Below are 18,890 nucleotides of genomic sequence, written 5' to 3' on the forward strand. Positions count from 1 at the left end.
TAAATCACATCTCTTTCCTTTTCAATGGATTTATCATGCAGCTGCTGTATGAAAGGTAAACGTATCAATGTGGGACAAGTGTTTCTCAGAACTTGGATTACTCCCATATGTCCAAGTGCCATGAGAACACCAACAGGGGGGAAAAAAATAAAAATCATTACAAACATTCTAACATTATAGAAGACTCACCTTGTCCTCAACCCTGTACTTGATTCTGTTTGCATTTTTATTTCTAGAAAAGCTAGAACTTTCAGAGAACACATAATAAATTAAAGAAACATGTCTACTGGAGCTACACAATTTGCATAAAGTTCTAGTAGGTCACTAGAATATTTACAGTTATAGGCATAAAGAGGATAATTCAGAGTCCGAGACATGGTGATATCATTTCTGAATTGCTCAAAACACACACACACAGAGTAAATTAGGAATGCCACTGCATTGCTTCTGCACTGGCCCATGAAAAAGTGAAGCCAGTGCAGGACAGGACTGGATATGATTAAAACCTGGCAGATAAAATGGAGGTGATTTACCAAAAAGCAATCAATCAGACCTTTGCTAACTATTTCTAATTTACAGTTGACTGTTCCAAGCTGACTGTTAATTCTATGGTTAACTACAGTGGTGCAAATTATTAGTAAAATAGCTTCAATCTGTGCATATTGTAGAGGGAAGAAAGCATTCCCACCAATGTAGTCAATACTCTTTACAGCTGGAAAACTAGGCACCTAGCCTACATATGTATTTCAAGGACTCAATACACAATGCTAGTTAACTTATTGCCTTGAGATCTATGAGCCACTTTTACTGCTATGGCGTTAAGTCTTAGAACTCTTGGGCCAGGGATGCTATTTGCAGAGCCAATATTAGTGATATGGCACTGTAGCTTAAAGGCACATTACAGATGCTGGTTGGAGAAGTGAGAAGATTGCCATCCAATAATAACCGATCTCTGTAGAATTGAATTAAGACCTAGAAAGGCAGCTAAGAATCTACAGGTTACAGATTGCATTAAAATATATCCATATTGCAAGATATTACCTTAGCCTAGCGCACCTTAAATAAATGAATCTCAATCTGCTGCTTGTAACCATTTATAACTAAGTGGCCTGCTCATACTTGGTTTTTTTTTTCAAGTCAAATCAAATTGATTGTGTGAGCTTTTGGTGTCCCAATGTGCTCTTGTATATTGGATCTTCCCTTATGTTTTGTCTGATTAGACATCATTTTCTATGGCCAACAGTATCCACCTCTTCCCAGAAGGTAGAGTTACTAATAACCTAATATTGAGCCTTCTTATCTGATGGAACAAGGCACACAACTAGCCTTGGTAAAGTCATATTTTGTTAACAAAGACTTCCCATTCATACAAATGGAATTTATTGCTCATTAATTGGTATTCTGCTCATTAGAGTTGGTTTGTTTTAAATGAGGTGTTAACCATTGTATTCCATGCTCCATTTTAGAACTGTCTGAAATCGAGAGCTTCGCTCTGACTGACCCTTTAACCTGAGCGAAACTTTTTGCACTCTGCTATATTTAGCCATAATTCTGATCTGTGCTTGGAGGTCAAAGTCTGCTTTATAGATGTGGGAAACCTGAACAAAGGCTTTGCTAAAAGTGACTGCCAGGTATAATCAATAAAATATGTCTCTAAATGAACGATGAGACAACAAAGTCAAACTTGATGTGATCTCAGGAATTAGTAATCCCCGGTGCACAAGTAAAGTGCGTTGAAGTCTGACAGTAGACGAGACCCAGATGTTTTTCTATTATTCTGCAAACTTTATGACACTTTTGTTGTAAAAGCTCCAATGGCTTAATAAATCCTCAAGGTGCAGTTTTATAATGAAATATGATGGGATGCTGAAATATTCCCAGAGAAACCCTAAACCATAACTTGTAGCCAGATTTAGAGCAGATCTTATATTTGTATTTATTTTATTTATAACTATAATACACAATAGTTGAAACATTTGGCCATGTGTAGGAAAATGCCATTTTATTTATTTTTTACTTTTATTCAGTTTTATAGGCTTGATGATATTAGGTAAAACAATTAAATTACATATATTTCTTCTCTATTGCAGTTATCAATAGAAACAAAATGAAAGAATTTCCCAAAGTAGAGATGTATAGGCTTATGGCACAAAAAAATCCCTTTAAACCTTCTGCAGAACATTCCCATTATAGTCTATGGAAGGCATCATTAATATGGAAGAAAGGAAGTGAAAACACAGACTTTTTTTTAACCATAATCACATATAGGTGCAGGGCTGGATATTCAAATAGCTATAAAAATCTCCCATTCAGTCCCCAGTGCAGATGTGGGGAGCAGGGGCATGCTGCCCCAATATGCTTGTTGCCCTACGCCCGGGCTTGTATAGATGCCATTCAAGGCTAGCTCCTCACAAAAATAGAAATTGTTGCGGTTTACACTTATTTTTTTTTACACTGGTTTTTCCAACGTTGGTTCCCCATTATTTCTCAGGGTTTCAAGTTGTAAATATACATGTAATTATGGCAAACAGAATTTGTATGCAAGAGAAATTCAGTGTTAGTGTTAGTTTACATGCTTTTTAATGCTGCAACTTTATAAATATGCAATTAATTTTATGCAAGTTAATTGGCTCCTGATAAAATTGACATAGACAACAAGAGCTCCTCTGCACTCACCCATTATCAATATATATATACTGTATATGTTAAGACATTCTGTGCATTAAGCATAACTAAGATATGCCATCCCCTTGATAAAACTGACCATAGTGTGTGTAAATGTGATAGGGACCTTAGATTGTAAGCTCCTCTGGGGCAAGGACTGATGTGAATGATGTATAATCCCTGTAAAGCATTGAAGAAATGTGTCCGTGCTATATAAGTACCATAGTGCACAATAAACATTGCATAGGCCCCATGTATTTTACTGTACGCTTGTGAGTCCATTAAAAGGGAAATAATATACCTTACAGGACACTGTATTCTGGTTTTCTAATTGTCCAGGGGTGAGTAGTATTATATTAAGGCCAGCCCTGCCATTACCTAAAAGACTAGTGAAAATTCAACAGATTTAGTAGACTGATATAGCTTAACACCAAATGCTTTTTCCAGTGTCACCAAGGAGGTCCAACCAGTTAGATGCTTGTCTGGTTCTGGTTCCATACAAAGCAACGGTGTCATTTATTAACAAGGTTACAAGCTAAACTGTAGGTGCTTATCTACAATTTTATTTACTCAAAATTGCTACACAACAACCCACTACTTCCATAACAAATAGTTACCATACACCGTAGTACAATGGCTCACTAATACATTTATAGGAATATTACATTTGTCCTGAGATGGGCAGCATGAGCAAAATGCATACAAAAATCTAATTTAATTTAAAAGCTCTGCTGCCAAAAAACAAGGCACCATTTAGTCTTTTCCATACACTAATATTTGGTTCATTGCTGCCTTCACAGCACTATACCTGCATAAATGTAGCCTCACGTTTGATAATGGGCTCAGTGGCACTTCAGGTGATCGTATGTATAGGAATATGTAAGAAATAGGTGCCTTATGTAATATTGCAGTTGTACACCATTGAATTTATTAATTGTAAGCCAGTGATAAAGCTTGGTTTGAATGTGTGAAAGCTTGCAGGTAGAAAACAAAATGTCTTCTGTTTTAGCTAATGGTATTTTCCGGTTTCCTCCTCTTGTATGAAATATACCTATACTGTAACAATGTACCACAGAGTGGATAAGGCTGCCTCCAGAAGCACTATATCCCAGTGTCTGTTATGACAACTAAATTGAGTAATGAGGACTGAAATGTTTACATCCAGCTGTTCCATCTCATACGGCAATTCACTGTAGGTCTAGAAGGTATGTCAAAACGTAAATCAGAATATATCAGGCAAGACTGAAATTGTTTCACAGCATCCAGGGATTTTGAAAAGACAAGTTTGTTTTCATAAATCCTCGCAACTTTGTAAGGCGCCATGTCCGGCACATTTACTACTTTGGAAAAATGGTTTTATGTTCTTAACTATTGGGCTCCAGTGCCTTATTATGACCTCTACCACCATCTCCGTTTTTCCCTTGTATCCCAAAGGAGCTGTCCAGGGAAATTAAGAATACTTGTATGCTTTTAAATTTTACTTAGGGGGAGTGTAGTGAGAAGCTTTAATGATGTGTCCCATGAAAGAGTGCCCCACGTCTGCAGAAATTCTTTGACCCAACACCTCTTCAGGTATAACTGGGTTTAGGTTAAGATCTAGCTATATTTAATATACTCACCTAGTCACTTACATCAGTCGGCAGCCACCCAAGTTTAAAATATTCAGTAGTTGGGGCTGGGGACTTCTTGTGCTTCTGGTTATCTGTTTATCATTTCAACTTAGCCTATAATCCCTATTGGTGTGGCTTAGAACAGTGGTTTCCAAATTGTGAGCCAGCCCTCCTGGGGGAAGCTTGGAGCAGTGGCAAAGGGGGGCTCATCTTGAATAAGGAAAGACTATTGGCTTTTCTTTTTACATGTACATATAAAAGCCCAATTTGAAAATTTAGATTTTTTTTTTTTGGGGATGAAAATGTATTTGCAGTCCTATCTATTGTTGGAATTGTGATATATATATATATATATATATATATATATATATATTTTTTTTTTTTCCCCTATATCTGTAACCTTTTTATGGGCTAAGAAGGGACGTAAAACAAGGCTGGTCCTCCAAGGGAAATGTCTGACAAGCACTGTTGTAGAAGCTCAATATGGACTTCCACTTATTATGTATGTGTATGTATATATATATATATATAATATAATTGAAGTGCAGAACTAAACTGAGCATTTTATAGAGTACAACACCTAGGTGCACATTTACTAACCCACGAACGGGCCGAATGCGTCCGATTGCGTTTTTTCATAATGATCGGTAATTTTGCGTTTTTTTCGGCGTCTTTACGATTTTTGCGTAAAAACGCGAGTTTTTCGGCGTCTTTACGAAAGTTGCGCAAAGTCGCGATTTTTTCGCAGCGTTAAAACTTGCGCGAAACGTCGCGCCTTTTAAGTTTTAACGCTACGAAAAAGGCGTGACTTTGCGCGCAAGTGTTAACGCTACGAAGAAATCGCGACTTTGCGCAACTTTCGTAAAGACGCCGAAAAACTCGCGTTTTTACGCAAAAATCGTAAAGACGCCGAAAAACTCGCGTTTTTACGCAAAAATCGTAAAGACGCCGAAAAAATTGCAAAAAATACGAAAAAGTCGCAAAATGTTCGTTTCCAATCGGAATTTTTCCAATTCGGATTCGAAATCGTGTCTTAGTAAATCAGCCCCCTAATATTATAACATTTTTACTCTTGCTGACATAATTTGTAAATCTTTATCCTGGCAAAGTATGATTCCCCTGTTTGTATTTTAATGTATATGTATAGGATCCCTTATCTGGAAACCTTATCTAAAATATAGGAAAGCCATTTCTTAAATACTCTATTTCATTTTCAGAAATTGTTATCTCGATAACTTGATCCCAATAGTTTTGGGTCCTTAAAACTATGGGTAGAGCTATGTTTACACAAACATATGATATCTTGAAATTGCTTATCACTAAGTCCCTCCTAGGCCCCCAGTAATCACACCCCCTGTTTTACTTCTCTGCTGTTGTCTTTAGAAATCCTCACACATATACTCTGCTCCTGGCTACGTAGAAAATAAAGTCTGTGATGAAATATGTTTCTATAATGAAAGGCATTTAGATATACTCTCCTTACTATCCAACACTAATATACTATTCACACTCTCAAACGAAGAAGAATTAGTGATCTATGTACAACTGCTCTATGGGGATTTTGGTTAAAAACAGTTGCAAGAATGTTAGTTTTGCAGTGTGATAAATTAGAATCTTGGAACAAAGGCTGAAAGACTTTGAAACTGATGATGAGATTTATCAGGAATGAGAGATGGTTTCCTTTTCCCTCTCCAGTGCATGCAATATGCTTTAGCCAAGTCATTACTTATAGTTCTAACTTTAAATAAAATGTGATGCAGTTGGCTACACAAAGTACCTCTTTCTATTCCTGCCTGAGCATAGGCTATTCTAACAGACATTAGACTTGAGACCTACCATATTCAAAGCATCTGTTTGCCTCTGTTCCAACTTCATTTTTTAATATTGTAAACAGTAGGTTTCCTTGAGTTAAATTATGCTGGCACGGAAAACAAAAAAATCAGTGTAAATATAATTGTCTTTTCATCCTCCTCAAAAAGCAACATTGAGACTGCATTTGGTGCACAAAACAAAGCATTAAGGCATATTAAGCTGGTGATATTAACACATAAATACCCTTTAGTTCTCTGCATGCTGCATGGTTCTTCTTTCTTGCTCTTCTTTCATCACCTCAGATAATTTAATATAACTTAATAGCAGTCTGTGACCAAGTATATTAACAATATTTATCTTTGGTGTCCCAGTTATGCAACAACCACTTGATCTAGGTAGTGTTGTGCAGGGACCCACCTGATGTAGATTCATATATATAAGTGATCATTTGGTTATCCTGCCCAACTGTATTAATTGTTGATAATAAACCAGACATCAAGGAGGTGTGATTTATCAAGGTTTGAATTAGATTTTTTTTCACAATTCGAGTTTTTTGCACTAGTTATGGTTCAAAAACTTAAATGTCTGTTATTTAAGTGCAAAAAAACCTGAAAACTTAACTGCTACATTTTTACATTCAAAAGCCATTGAGTTTATGTTGAAGTCAATGGAAACTGTCCCAGGCAAACCATATTTTCAATTTGAGCCATTCCAGTTTTTTGAGTTATATTCAAGTTTGTAAGCTCGAAAAGTGAAGGTATTCAAGTTTTTTTTAATTCAAACAAGTTTACCATATAAATAAATAAGCAAACATTCTATTTTTTTTTTTTAATTCTAGTTTATTCAAATTAGAAAAAACTCTTGAAATCACAGCCCAATATCCAATATTTGGCTAAAAAATTGGGCAGGTTTGACTTCCATTTGGATTGAGGACCATATTGGCTTGTTGATGAGGTATTTGCCCTGATGGACTGTATCCCCGTCATTGTGATCTGATTGTTGGCCCTAGGGCTAAATGATTGGATGACCCTAATATTGCTGAGGTTGGCTAAGGTTTGCCAACCTTAAATAAACTTTGTAGCAGCAGTAAGAATCTTTAAGCAGTGTTTAGGTAGTTGCTGTGGTCACTAATAGTCTCAGGCACAGATATGAATCAAATAATAACATTTACTTTATGTAGATGTATAAAAATACCTTGGCTGCCTATAAATACAGCAAACGTGAGCAATACACCATTGCACAGTTCACTTGATCTGTAAAAACTGTAATTAACAACATATTTATATTTCTGCAAATGTGAGATGAAATCTGAATATTCAGAGCAGCAACTCACAAGCATAATGGAGGTTTTGGCTCATTGGCAGGAAACATTTATTTTGTACTGAATGAGAGGTCAGTTTATATGTACATCAGCATCATGTCTATTTACAACTAAAACATAAGAACACTTCATGAAGTGTATAAACAAACATATATTTAGTTAAGCAAACTGCACTCACATAAAGCAGGCCATTATAGGAGCTGAGAAATGGGAACTACTCTACCTGGTCATTCATACTGTTCCCTTATACTAGGGTGAATTTCACCTTTGTCCAAGCTCCTACCACGTTTTAGGTAAGATTACAAGATATTTGTTAACCTAACGCTACTAGGTCTATTTGGCACTTACTGTAGGTGACAGTTATATATGGGTCTTTTTTCAGGTTCTAAGACAAAGTATGGGAGAAATAATAGTCATATCTTTGTAATGTGTGAATCCGTACATTTAAATGTTCACATAGTCAAAATATTAATAACTATTTTAAATATGTTTAGCATTTTTTCTAAGCCCATAGCGACCAATCCTGTTTGATGTTATAAATCTTATTACTAGTGAAAGCTATTCTCATTCTCATTAGCTGCTGTGGGTTACTGCCTTAGAGCATATTGCTACCCTTTGCTTGGTAAACCAATGATATCTCGATGAGAGAAATTTCCTTTTTTTGTAGAATACTAAGGGATTTCAAATTAAAAACACGTTTTATGAAAACATATTGCAGTCTCACAGAAAATGTTCTTTTATTCAATCAAAATTCCTTTAGAATATAATTTTAGCTAAGACCAGTCATAAACAAATGGTTTCATGTTCAGCCTTAACTGTTTCTGGAGCACTTTGTAATGTGCTCAGTGTCTAATCATTGGCAGGTCTTTCTGAGATCTCAATTTTGTTGCATCAAAATACAGTATAAACATCACAGTTTATACAGTCTCCTGCCCTTACCATATGTCAAAGCTTCACATTTTCCATGTTTGAACCAACGGCTAAATATATCAGTGACTTTTATGTGTTTTTTTTTTTCTTCAATTGAAGCTTAGTGAATACACTGCCCTATTTATATGGAGAATGTTTCTGCTTAGTGATCCTCAGTGCATTGGTGACATGGATCTTTGTAACCAGTTCGTTATTTAGAAAACCACTAAACTTTTTGCATACAAACTTGCCCTCTGTATCTCTGTGTGCTCTCATCCTCATCGTCACACTTTTGCATACACACTGCACTGTCACTACCATACTAGAAATGGGAGCCAAGTAGAAGTACCAATAGGCTCAAAGGGGGGTTCCATGGTAGAGCAGCACCTATGGAATCTTACAGGAGATATCTAACATAGTTCAAACTACAAACAAAGCTAGTTAAATATGTACCACACTTAAGCAATGGATCCTGTGTTATTTTTTTCTAAAAATCGTCCCTACCCAGCTGCGTTTACAGGCTGTTCACTTCAACAAGGCTACACTGGGCTGAATAACTGTGCCTAAGCCTATATGAGAATCTCAGCTCCCTCTGCTCAGTCCATCCCTTTTCTTGTAGTGATACTGACACAACCTTATCCATTGTAGCAGTGGGTTAGTATTACTATATGGAGACAGGGACCATTGTTAAACATAAGATTATGAATAGCAGCTTGCCATGGTTGTAATAGTACAGACCCAAGGTGTCCCTTAAGGTTCTGGCACACAGGAAGATGATAAATCTTCGCTACTGCAGGTGATTAGTCTTTCTGAAATTGTAAATCAACTGTGGGTAAACATATGTGGTGCTTTATATTGTTGAAACACCCAAAGTTTCCTCATGAGACAACTTTGGAAAGACAAAGCGGTCGACCAGCAAGTTACATTATCGCCGGTGGCAAAGCATTATGGGGACATTAGTGGCCTTTCGGTAGCAAAGATTTATGGTGGGCGACTAATCTCCCAGTGTGCCAGTACCATTATGGTCCAACATTTACTTCCAGAAGCTGCCAATGCAAGCAGACAGTTCATTTCTACAGAAGTCAAAGTCCCACTGCTTTGCTCTATAGACTCAACTGGTATGCAATATCTGTTGGAGACACAAAGTTGTACAATCTGTTTGTGCGATCTAAAACACATCAAGTCCTTAGCTCAAGTGACAGAGAAAGTGTTGGTGTTGGTGATTTAATTTAGACCCAACACAACAACCATTTGTAAATCCAAAGTAGACAGTGTACTAAACCTAATTTTGATACATATATATTTTTATATTGAATATCCCATCAGACATGTAACTTTCATTAAAATATGTGCACATTCCTGAAGTTCACTACTATCTCAGATTTCCATTCCTCAACCAGAGTTATTACTTTATTAGGGAGGGTCCAGAATCTCACAATGGCCCAAAAATGAGTAGCATTTATGTTATTCCACCTGTACACTATTGATCATCCTTGATTTCTCTGCTTTGTTACATTATCCTTTCACTTAATAGTTCACACTGTTCTTTCCATTTGAGGATTAGGCCAGTGAGTGTTTTCTGACATTATTGGATAACCACTTGACCGCTGAGATTTTATTATGTGAACTGTATGTATTAGACAATTTCATCTCTATTTGAAATGGAAGCAGATGTTAAGAGTTCAGCCTGAGCTTGGCAGCCGTAGCGCTCCGTGGTATGCACAAATGAGATTTCTGTGATGTCTCTGCCTAAACACTCCTCCGTTTAGCTTTGTGCAGAGGAATCTGTGTGATCATATCCAGTTTTAGAAGTGTAACTTGTGTTTACGTGGAGCATATGTTATACATTATAGTCAGGAGTTTATAGCAAATTGTGACACACTTTGATAAAAATATTGTTTTTATAGACTTCATGATTTCATATGCCTATTTTATGAAAATTGTATTTAAATGAGACCTACATTATCACTTCTCCCTGAGTGACCTTAATAAGCTGTGCTGTCTTTTAGAATACAATTCGTTATGTTCAACCAGCCTGAAGGACCAACTTTCAAATAGGGGTCACTGACCCTGGCAGCCACAAGTTGTAGTGTGAAGCCACTATGTTATTGTTTGTGTACTTTCTATTACTTTTTTTTTAAAAAAATGTAGGCCCTCTACTATTCATCTTACAGTTTCTTATTCAAACCACTGCCTGGTTATTATGGTAAATGGAACTGTAGTAACCAGATAACTGCTGAAATTCCAAAATGGATTGTTGTAGGATATTGCTGTCTATTTCATATTAAGCGTTCACTTAAGGGGCAATTTTAATTGCAGTCTTTGCAATGGAGATCATCCATCCATAGTCGTCATCATGCACAATTTATTTACTGCAACTGCGTGATTTTTGATAAATGCACTCTGTAGCTTTATCCTATGTATAAATGCCCTCTTTAGCCTTACAGGTCACAAGTTCCTTATTATCTCCCAAAGTGCTTTTACTGGTTTCTGAATTGTGAACGCCCCTAGGAAGCCTGTGAAAGTGGCTGGAGAGGCTCTGTCCTTTGGTAATTTTGGGTAAAGTATGAAACAATTTATTCTTCTAGATTAGTGCTGTCCAACTGGTGGCTCACAACCCCCCCTCTGCGTGGCCCCCCCATCTGTCTGGCTGCTTACCTTTGTGGTATCAGTACTGAGATTAACTGGTCCCCTGCATTGTTCACACCTCAAATTTCTGTATTGTTTATACATGTAAATACCCTGTACTTTTCACACCTTTAAGCCCCTGTTTTGTTCACACCTTTTTAGTCCCTACAGTGTTCAGGCTCAGACTGTATGCACCTACATTGTTCACCTGTTCATACTTCAGACTGTAGGAGCAGTGCCAGCATTGTGTCACTGTATGTACTGCCTGTCCTATGCTGCCTGTTTGTATGGCACACACAGACAGCATAGAGTAGGCAAAGTGTGGAACGCACAGGCATCATAAGGCAGGCACAGTATGGGACACACAGGCAGCATAGATCAGGCACAGTATGGCACACACAGGCAGTACCCTTCCTGCCCTATCCTGCCTGTGTGTGCCATACTGTGCCTGATCTATGCTGCCTGTGTGTTCCATACTGTGCCTGCCTTATGATGCCTGTGCGTTCCACACTTTGCCTACTCTATGCTGTCTGTGTGTGCCATCAAAGTGTGGAACGCACAGGCATCATAAGGCAGGCACAGTATGGGACACACAGGCAGCATAGATCAGGCACAGTATGGCGGAGTAGACCTAAATTTTTATAAATTTGAATTTTTATGTAGATTTCTTTTTAAAATAGGAACTGATCATGTAGAGCTATGCACAGAGTTTGCAGAACTGCATAGCTCCTTGATGGCTACAATAGATTTAGTTCTGTAGACCTAGAAAACAAAATTTATACTTATCTTGAACACTTTTCCCTGCATTAGTGTTAAGAAAGTTGCAGATATAGTCTTATAGCATATATACAGTATATATATATATATATATATAGCATCTTTCCTGTGTTTTCTTGTCCAAACAAATGAGTTATTTAAGGGTTATGATTACATTCTAAATGAATGACTAGAAAAAATAAATACGAGGTGTGCAGGTAGGTGTTTGTTGTACTTCTTTGTTGATCGAAACCCCTCCCATGTATTTTGTCTCATAATAACAGACAGACATTTGACACAAAATGCAAGAAACACAGTCATGACTGTATTCTTTGGACAACAATGAAACAAGAGTCTGGGGGTCACATATTTTTATTGGAGCTCTACCATCTCTGGTGTACCATTTGGAACAATGTTCTCTGCATGGTGCAAACAAGTGTGATAACAGTACAAAAATGTTAATAATAAACCTGGTTCCTTAATATATTCTGCAACAACAAAATAGTTTTGATATAGGCAAAACTAACTGCTTAATGATATCAGTTGATGAAGAATATGTACAATCTTATTAAGGCATTCCATGTTCACAATAGATTTTGCTGTGTACTGAACCTTCCGTATGCTACATACAGCTTTACTGTATAAATGTAGAAGGCCTAAGAAACTACAGGTGCTGATTCTGTTGCTGCTTTACCTGGTCTCCTCCATATTTGGCTGACCCCCAGTGTCACTTGTGTCAGGTCACACTCCCCTTGACCGCTAGATGCCTAAATCCCTATCTGCTTTCTTGTGCAGAGTTATCAAACTACCAGGGATTTAGAAAAGACATGAGGAATGTTGCAAGAAGTGAAAAAACAATTAGGTTGTGTACCATATAAAATTACATTTAGCGAGAACTTTATGGATATGGAAAACAATGCACAGTTTATAATATATTCTAGAGACAGATACATAGAGGAAAAAATAAAAAATGTGATTATTGGATCTTAAAAGGAAAATAATGTCTGATTTTTGTATTTGACTGATCTTTCATTTAATAATCTTTGTTTTAAAAGTAGCAGTCCTCCTCCCTTTCTTCCTACTTCCCTTCTGTGTAGATTTGGATTAATACATAAGGCAGCTGCCAAGAAACTGAATCATCAGTGTGAAATCATTTGTCTGTAGTGGCCATAGAGAATAACTAAAGTTAGTTTTACAGAAAGGCATACTCAGCTCATTCATAAGATGGATCTAGATAACTAAACCCACTAAACTAAAACATTCCCAACATACAGAACACCTGTTTATGTTGCTGGGACCTACAATTCTGGTGATGATGATTTAGAATAACAAATTAACAACCATTCTAACTCACTAAATCAAATGATAGCCTCTTCTGGATTTCTGCACTTACATACTCTGTACACCACATTGACATACCTCTAAACAGTGTATTTCAACTGTAATCAGCAAATCATATGTGAAGTATCAAAATACTGCAGTAGTATACTTTGGCAGTATCTAATGACACTGTTGAGGGAGCAAGGCTACTAAAACAGAGTATACTGAAAGATCACACATATGTAGCACATAGCAAATGCATACATGTTATATAAATATATTACAGGATACCACACTTACAGGCCTTGATCAGATAAAATGAAAATTATGTTATTGCTATTGTGCAGCAATAATACCATGGACGGTATTACTATATTTAGTAATTCTATGACATTCACATTCAATGTTTAATATACCAGCACTAACCTTCCTTATTCTTGTAGATTTCATTGATATTACTGTTGAATGTATTCTAATTTATTGTTTTTATTGTCATAATTTCCTCTTCTGTTTCCACTTTACATGGACCTCCCTTACCAGAAAGCATTATACCGTGAAAGGATAAATGAGAAGAGCTTAGTTGTGCTGCTTGTTTTATAATACTTACCTGCAGATAATGGACCCTATGGCTGTTCCTTATTGGGGCTGATTTACTAATACTGGTTCTAAGTTGCAGCAGTGCAGCTGCCTACATCAAACCTTCCATTTCCTAACTTGTAATAGACTGATCAAAATAAATTGGCGATTAATTGTTATAGGCAGCAAGCGCTGTTGCAATTTAGCAACTGAATTGAGGCTCATTTTCTTGTGTATCAGTCGTTATAGTTAAGTATGTGAAAACAACAGAACAAAATGAAAGTATTTGTCTTTGTGATAATGTGACAACTGGCACTGCCCATCATTAAGATGAAATAGGTTTACTTATGTAGTATCTAATAGAAGGAGAGTCTTTATCAACGGAAATGTCAGATTGGAAATGTAATCTATGCATCTATGAACTGTGGTTGAACTTGACATTCTAAACATGAAGTAATATTGTTCTCGAGGCTCACCTCAGCTCTTGATGCTTGCCATGGATTTTCTAGACCAAGCAGTATCCTTTTCGCATGCAATTATGTGCCTATACCTTTACAGATAGGCCAGTCAGTCTTAAAAGCCAATGCAGAGAGCTGCTGACATAGCTATGAACAATAAGTTCATTCACAGCGGGACCATTCCAGCTGGTGAACTTGGCATCTCCAACCTAGCAATGTCTGTTATGAAGGATTGTTGCGTATTCTGTCAGGTGTCTGCTGCTGAGGTGAAAGTGTGAGCAAGTGTAACTCTATATATAGCTTTAATAAAATGGCAAATTATACCTTCATTTAGTAAATGGCATGACATATTGCAAAGAGTTATTGGGTGACATAAAAGGCGAGTTGATATCCTCTAAGGTATTTATACAATAATCTTTCCAAAGTCATTTTTGTTTCACAATATAATAACATTGGAAACTATTTTACATTGAATTCTGTAGCAAAATATTAACTGTACTCACTGAATGTTCCTGCTGAATTGTGTATATATATATATATATATATATATTTATTTTATGTTTTTTTTTCAACAGAACATTGGCTGTGATGACTATTTGGGGTCAGATAAAGTGCTTGACAAATGCGGCGTCTGCGGAGGAGATAACACAGCTTGTAAAGTAGTCTCCGGAGTCTTCAAGCATGTATTAATAAAAGTAGGGTACCATAAAGTTGTGGAAATTCCAGAAGGTGCCACAAAAATAAATGTGACAGAGATGACAAAAAGTAACAACTATTTAGGTAAGTGAATAAGTGGAACCTTTTCTGATCATATTTGTTACTGTTTTAGTATAAGGCTGCTATATACAGGTTAGTAAGTAAGATAGAAATTACATGTTAGGTAGGCAATATTTGCTATTTACATGCTTTATATAGTCAAGCTCAGAAGCTTACATGGCCGTGGCAGAATTTGTAAAATCCTAGTTATTTTTGTAAAATATGGGCATAATGCTAACTAAAAACCCACAGATTGTCCTGATCTAAAGTTTACATATCCTTGAATGTTTGGGCTGATAATATACACTCACCTGACACACACAAGTCCAGATGGCGATAAAGGGAAAGTATCCACACTTGTGCCTTGTTTGATTGGAATTAGTGTTTGTGAATAAGCAGTCAGTGAGTTTATTAGCTCTTGTAAATGTCATCCAAGGCTGCACTGATTTTGATGGTTACTGAAGCATGGGGAAAGCAAAAGAACTGTCAAATGATCGGTGAGCAAAAGTAGTTAAACTTTATAAATCTCAAAGGATATAAAAAGTTGTCATAAAGCCTTCACTTATGTCTCCTGGCTAGGACGCATAGCACTCCTTAAGATGACGATCCTTTCCAAACCTCTATTCTGTATGCTTCCAATATCTATTCCCCTTCAGTATCTAAAAGAAAAGAGTGTTTTTTACAAGTTTGTCTGGGTCAGTACTAAATCTAGGGCCCAAGTAAATATTATTACTTATTACAGACCAGCAAAGGTAGGAGGATTAGGACTACCAACTATTTATTTTAGGCTTCTATAATGAGCCAAACAGTTACATGGCACAGTGAGACACCCAACAACAGATGGTAACACCTAGATCAACATTCTTCTTTGGCTCCAAACATATATCATACCCTCAAGCAAAGAACTACACACTTCACGCTACAGCTCACATCTTGAGGACAGGATCAAATACAAGCTATAGCCCCATTCACCTACCCTAAATTACCTTTCCAATTTAATAAACTTTCAATATCAGGCCTCAACTGGTCTCAAAGGGAATTACCCATATCTCTCAGCTGTATGACTCAAAGCATCTACAAACCTTCTCTACTTTAGCTAACACCTATAGCTTAAAACAAATGCAAGCTGTCAGTGTAAATGAGGAAATTTAGAGGCAAAGGGGACTATGTACATATCCAGTGAAGTAGTCCCCAGATTACAAAATTCTGAGGAGTTACAGTGCATGGACTCAAACTCCTGCAGATGGCTTGGTTAAACCTGAGGTTTGGGCAAACTACAAAAGAACATATAATCATAATATTCCATATTTTCACAGAAACCAGGCTTCTCATACCCAACAAGTTGGAAACAGACGATATCCCATCATTAACTGAAGTGTTTGCTTTAGTAAATAAGCATTCACTATACAAGTAAATCTCAGCTTTACCCAATAACAACCTTAATACATTCCTAGAGCAATGGGGCAGCTGGATGGAAAAGGGTGGATTAATGCATAGGCTTCCTAGGCTATAGCCAAGGGGTCCAGTGTGATCAGGGGTCCATCTAGCTTTTTTAATTATTATTTCTTTTTCCAAATCTTTTAATATCTATTTTATCTGCAATTTACTTTTATATGCGCTAGATCTGGTCGGGTGCACGTGGGAGGCGGCAGGCAAGGTGCGTGCTTGTACCCAGATGCATTGAGATCCAGGCTTGCGTGCACCCAAGCTCTCTTTGCCTTGTTGGGTATGATGTGTGTCAGTGACATCGCTGGTGCATGACAGACTTGACCTGGCAGAGAGAGTACGCATGCCTTAAATGCACACACCCAGTAGCACACAGGCGACTTGCCTGCCATCTTCTCCCAGGTGCACTCGATCAGACCCAGCACAAAAAAAAACCCCAAAGACTAAAGGAGACAAAAAAACGCCTAATCCTGTAGGCAATTGTGAATAATATACGGTGCGGGTTTCACTTTGGGCTAAAAATTGATCTTATCTGTAAAAATGGCCCCTTTATTGGAGCCATCAGTTCTCTGTCCCTGTTTCAAATGAAGGGTGGGCGTGTCCTAACGGTCCCTGCCAGAAGCACAGCAAGAAGGGGAGAGCCAATCACAGCCTTGCACTCACACAAGCAAAGACAGGCTTCAGTTCCCTATCAGGTCAGCCTAGCTGCTGATTGGTTCCTATCCTACAGTGCAGTGTGCTGAGTGCCCCCAGCCCCCCTGCACATTCAGAGAATTCAGCCAGCAGGAACAGATGGGCGGGGCTAGTGGGGTTTTGGGGGAAATTCTCAATAAATCAGTCCACAACACAACTTTAAGCACAATCCTTCTATATTTAGAGGAGTATAATTCACTGGCACATTCTTCATTTTCATATCATATGTCTCCTTTAAAAGATTCAGAAAAAGAAAATAGAAATAATAATTGAAAAAAACTAGATGGGCCTCTGATCACACAGGACACCTAGGCACGCAAGTGACGCATGCCTTGCCTGCTGCCTACTCCTACCTGCTGGCTGACTGTGCTGTGTGCCTGTGGAAAGTGTAGTCTAGGTGCCTCACATCTCATTAATCTGCCACTGGGTGGGGCAGAAACCCACTTCTCCCCAATTGATCTGACTGCTGTTTAGTCTTCCATAGTACTGATGATGATTGCTGAAAATAGTCATTGTTTTGGTTTCCACATCCTATATCCTATACAAGCTAACAAGTCTTGTTTGTTTTCACACCTGGAAAAATTTTCTGGATTTGGAAAACAGCTGCGACTTCCAAAGTACATCATATGTAAAAGCAATCGACAGCTGCAGCAATAAATCATCCTATTTGATGGCAATCCAGAATGCAACCTCATACAAGGATATTGCTGTTTAAATTATGTTTAATATTTTGCTGCGCAAAATCATTTGGATGTTGTAGTCATAGCCACAGGCCTAGTGTTTTAATACGGGTCAAGGGGACTTGAGGTGACCTCTAACATCTTCCTTTTAATGAAATAGTCAGCATATTTATATTTTTTAATGCAAACATTTAACACACTGAGCTTTTATAGGTTTTATTTTAATAATAACCCCACAGGGGCACGTTCTAGGCAATTATAATGTTCCTAAAGAAGTGCAATGTGCAATGAATGGAGCTTGTGCTGAACATACTTTTGCCTATTATTTTACTCATGATTTTTCTTTTATTTCTTGAGCTAAACAGGTCAAACAGGGTAACTAGAAGGAATTTTGTGGTCTCAAATATGCTTATACCACAACAGTGGGATTATAGCATTTCTATACAACAGTGCAGTGGTTCTTAAACTGTGGGTTTAGTAAATTGGAATGGGGATTAGCATGAAGGCCAGTTGTTTTCCTAGTTATTTCTGAATTCCCGGCTTGAGTGATGAGGAGAGAGATTTTGCAGAAAAAATGATTTCACTTTCTTCGATATTCAGCAAGAGGGATGATTATTATTGTGCAGGATAGATATAGTAAAGGTGGGATTTACATGGCCTGTCATGGGGACTGCGCCACAATCTGCCACACAACTTACAAGTTTTGTTTTAGAAAAGAAACAAGCTGTTTTGTTTTATATTTAATTCATGTAGAAAAAAGTCCCAAAGGCAGAAAAAGGCTAAATCTACATTAATACCATTAACTGTTATGGTTCATTATAATTCACACGAAAATTACCTCTCTCATTTATATTCTTTGCATTCAGACCTTTCCATAGACTTGTCTCTACTGCCCGCTGTAGCATAAAACAAGAATGTAGGCCCCATACAAGTTGCTTTGAGGCCAATCCATTTTAATCCCTTTGTTTACTTGTCTGTTGTGTTTGTGTGATTCAAATCTGTCTGTTGGGCCAAACCCCAGCTGGCAGCTCTCCCAGTGATACAGACATAAGGAGCTGTTGCTTTTCTGTTTCCTTTTGCCCAAATTGTCAGATTTTTTTTTTAAGAAAAAAAAAATGAAAGGCATAGGGCAAAAGAAAAGACAGGAGCTTAAAGTTTCTTTAATCAATTGTGTTTAAAATAGAGCCACAAACATTTCCCAAACATTTTAATTAAAAAGAAATGCTACAGAAAGTAAATAAACTACATCTCTTAAACCAGC

General features: G+C 37.3%; 1 protein-coding gene across 2 annotated transcripts in view; it reads left to right on the forward strand.

Moving 5' to 3' along the window:
* thsd4 (thrombospondin type 1 domain containing 4) overlaps positions 1-18,890 on the forward strand; it is a 354,761-nt gene that overhangs the window by 298,719 nt on the left and 37,152 nt on the right. For both annotated transcript variants that reach the window (XM_018092415.2, XM_031899170.1), the window contains one exon: positions 14,630-14,834. In XM_018092415.2, coding sequence (XP_017947904.2) covers positions 14,630-14,834 — 205 coding nt within the window. The remainder of the gene's footprint in view (positions 1-14,629; positions 14,835-18,890) is intronic.

This window comes from Xenopus tropicalis, chromosome 3, assembly GCF_000004195.4.
Source record: "Xenopus tropicalis strain Nigerian chromosome 3, UCB_Xtro_10.0, whole genome shotgun sequence".
Classification (NCBI taxonomy): domain Eukaryota; kingdom Metazoa; phylum Chordata; class Amphibia; order Anura; family Pipidae; genus Xenopus; species Xenopus tropicalis.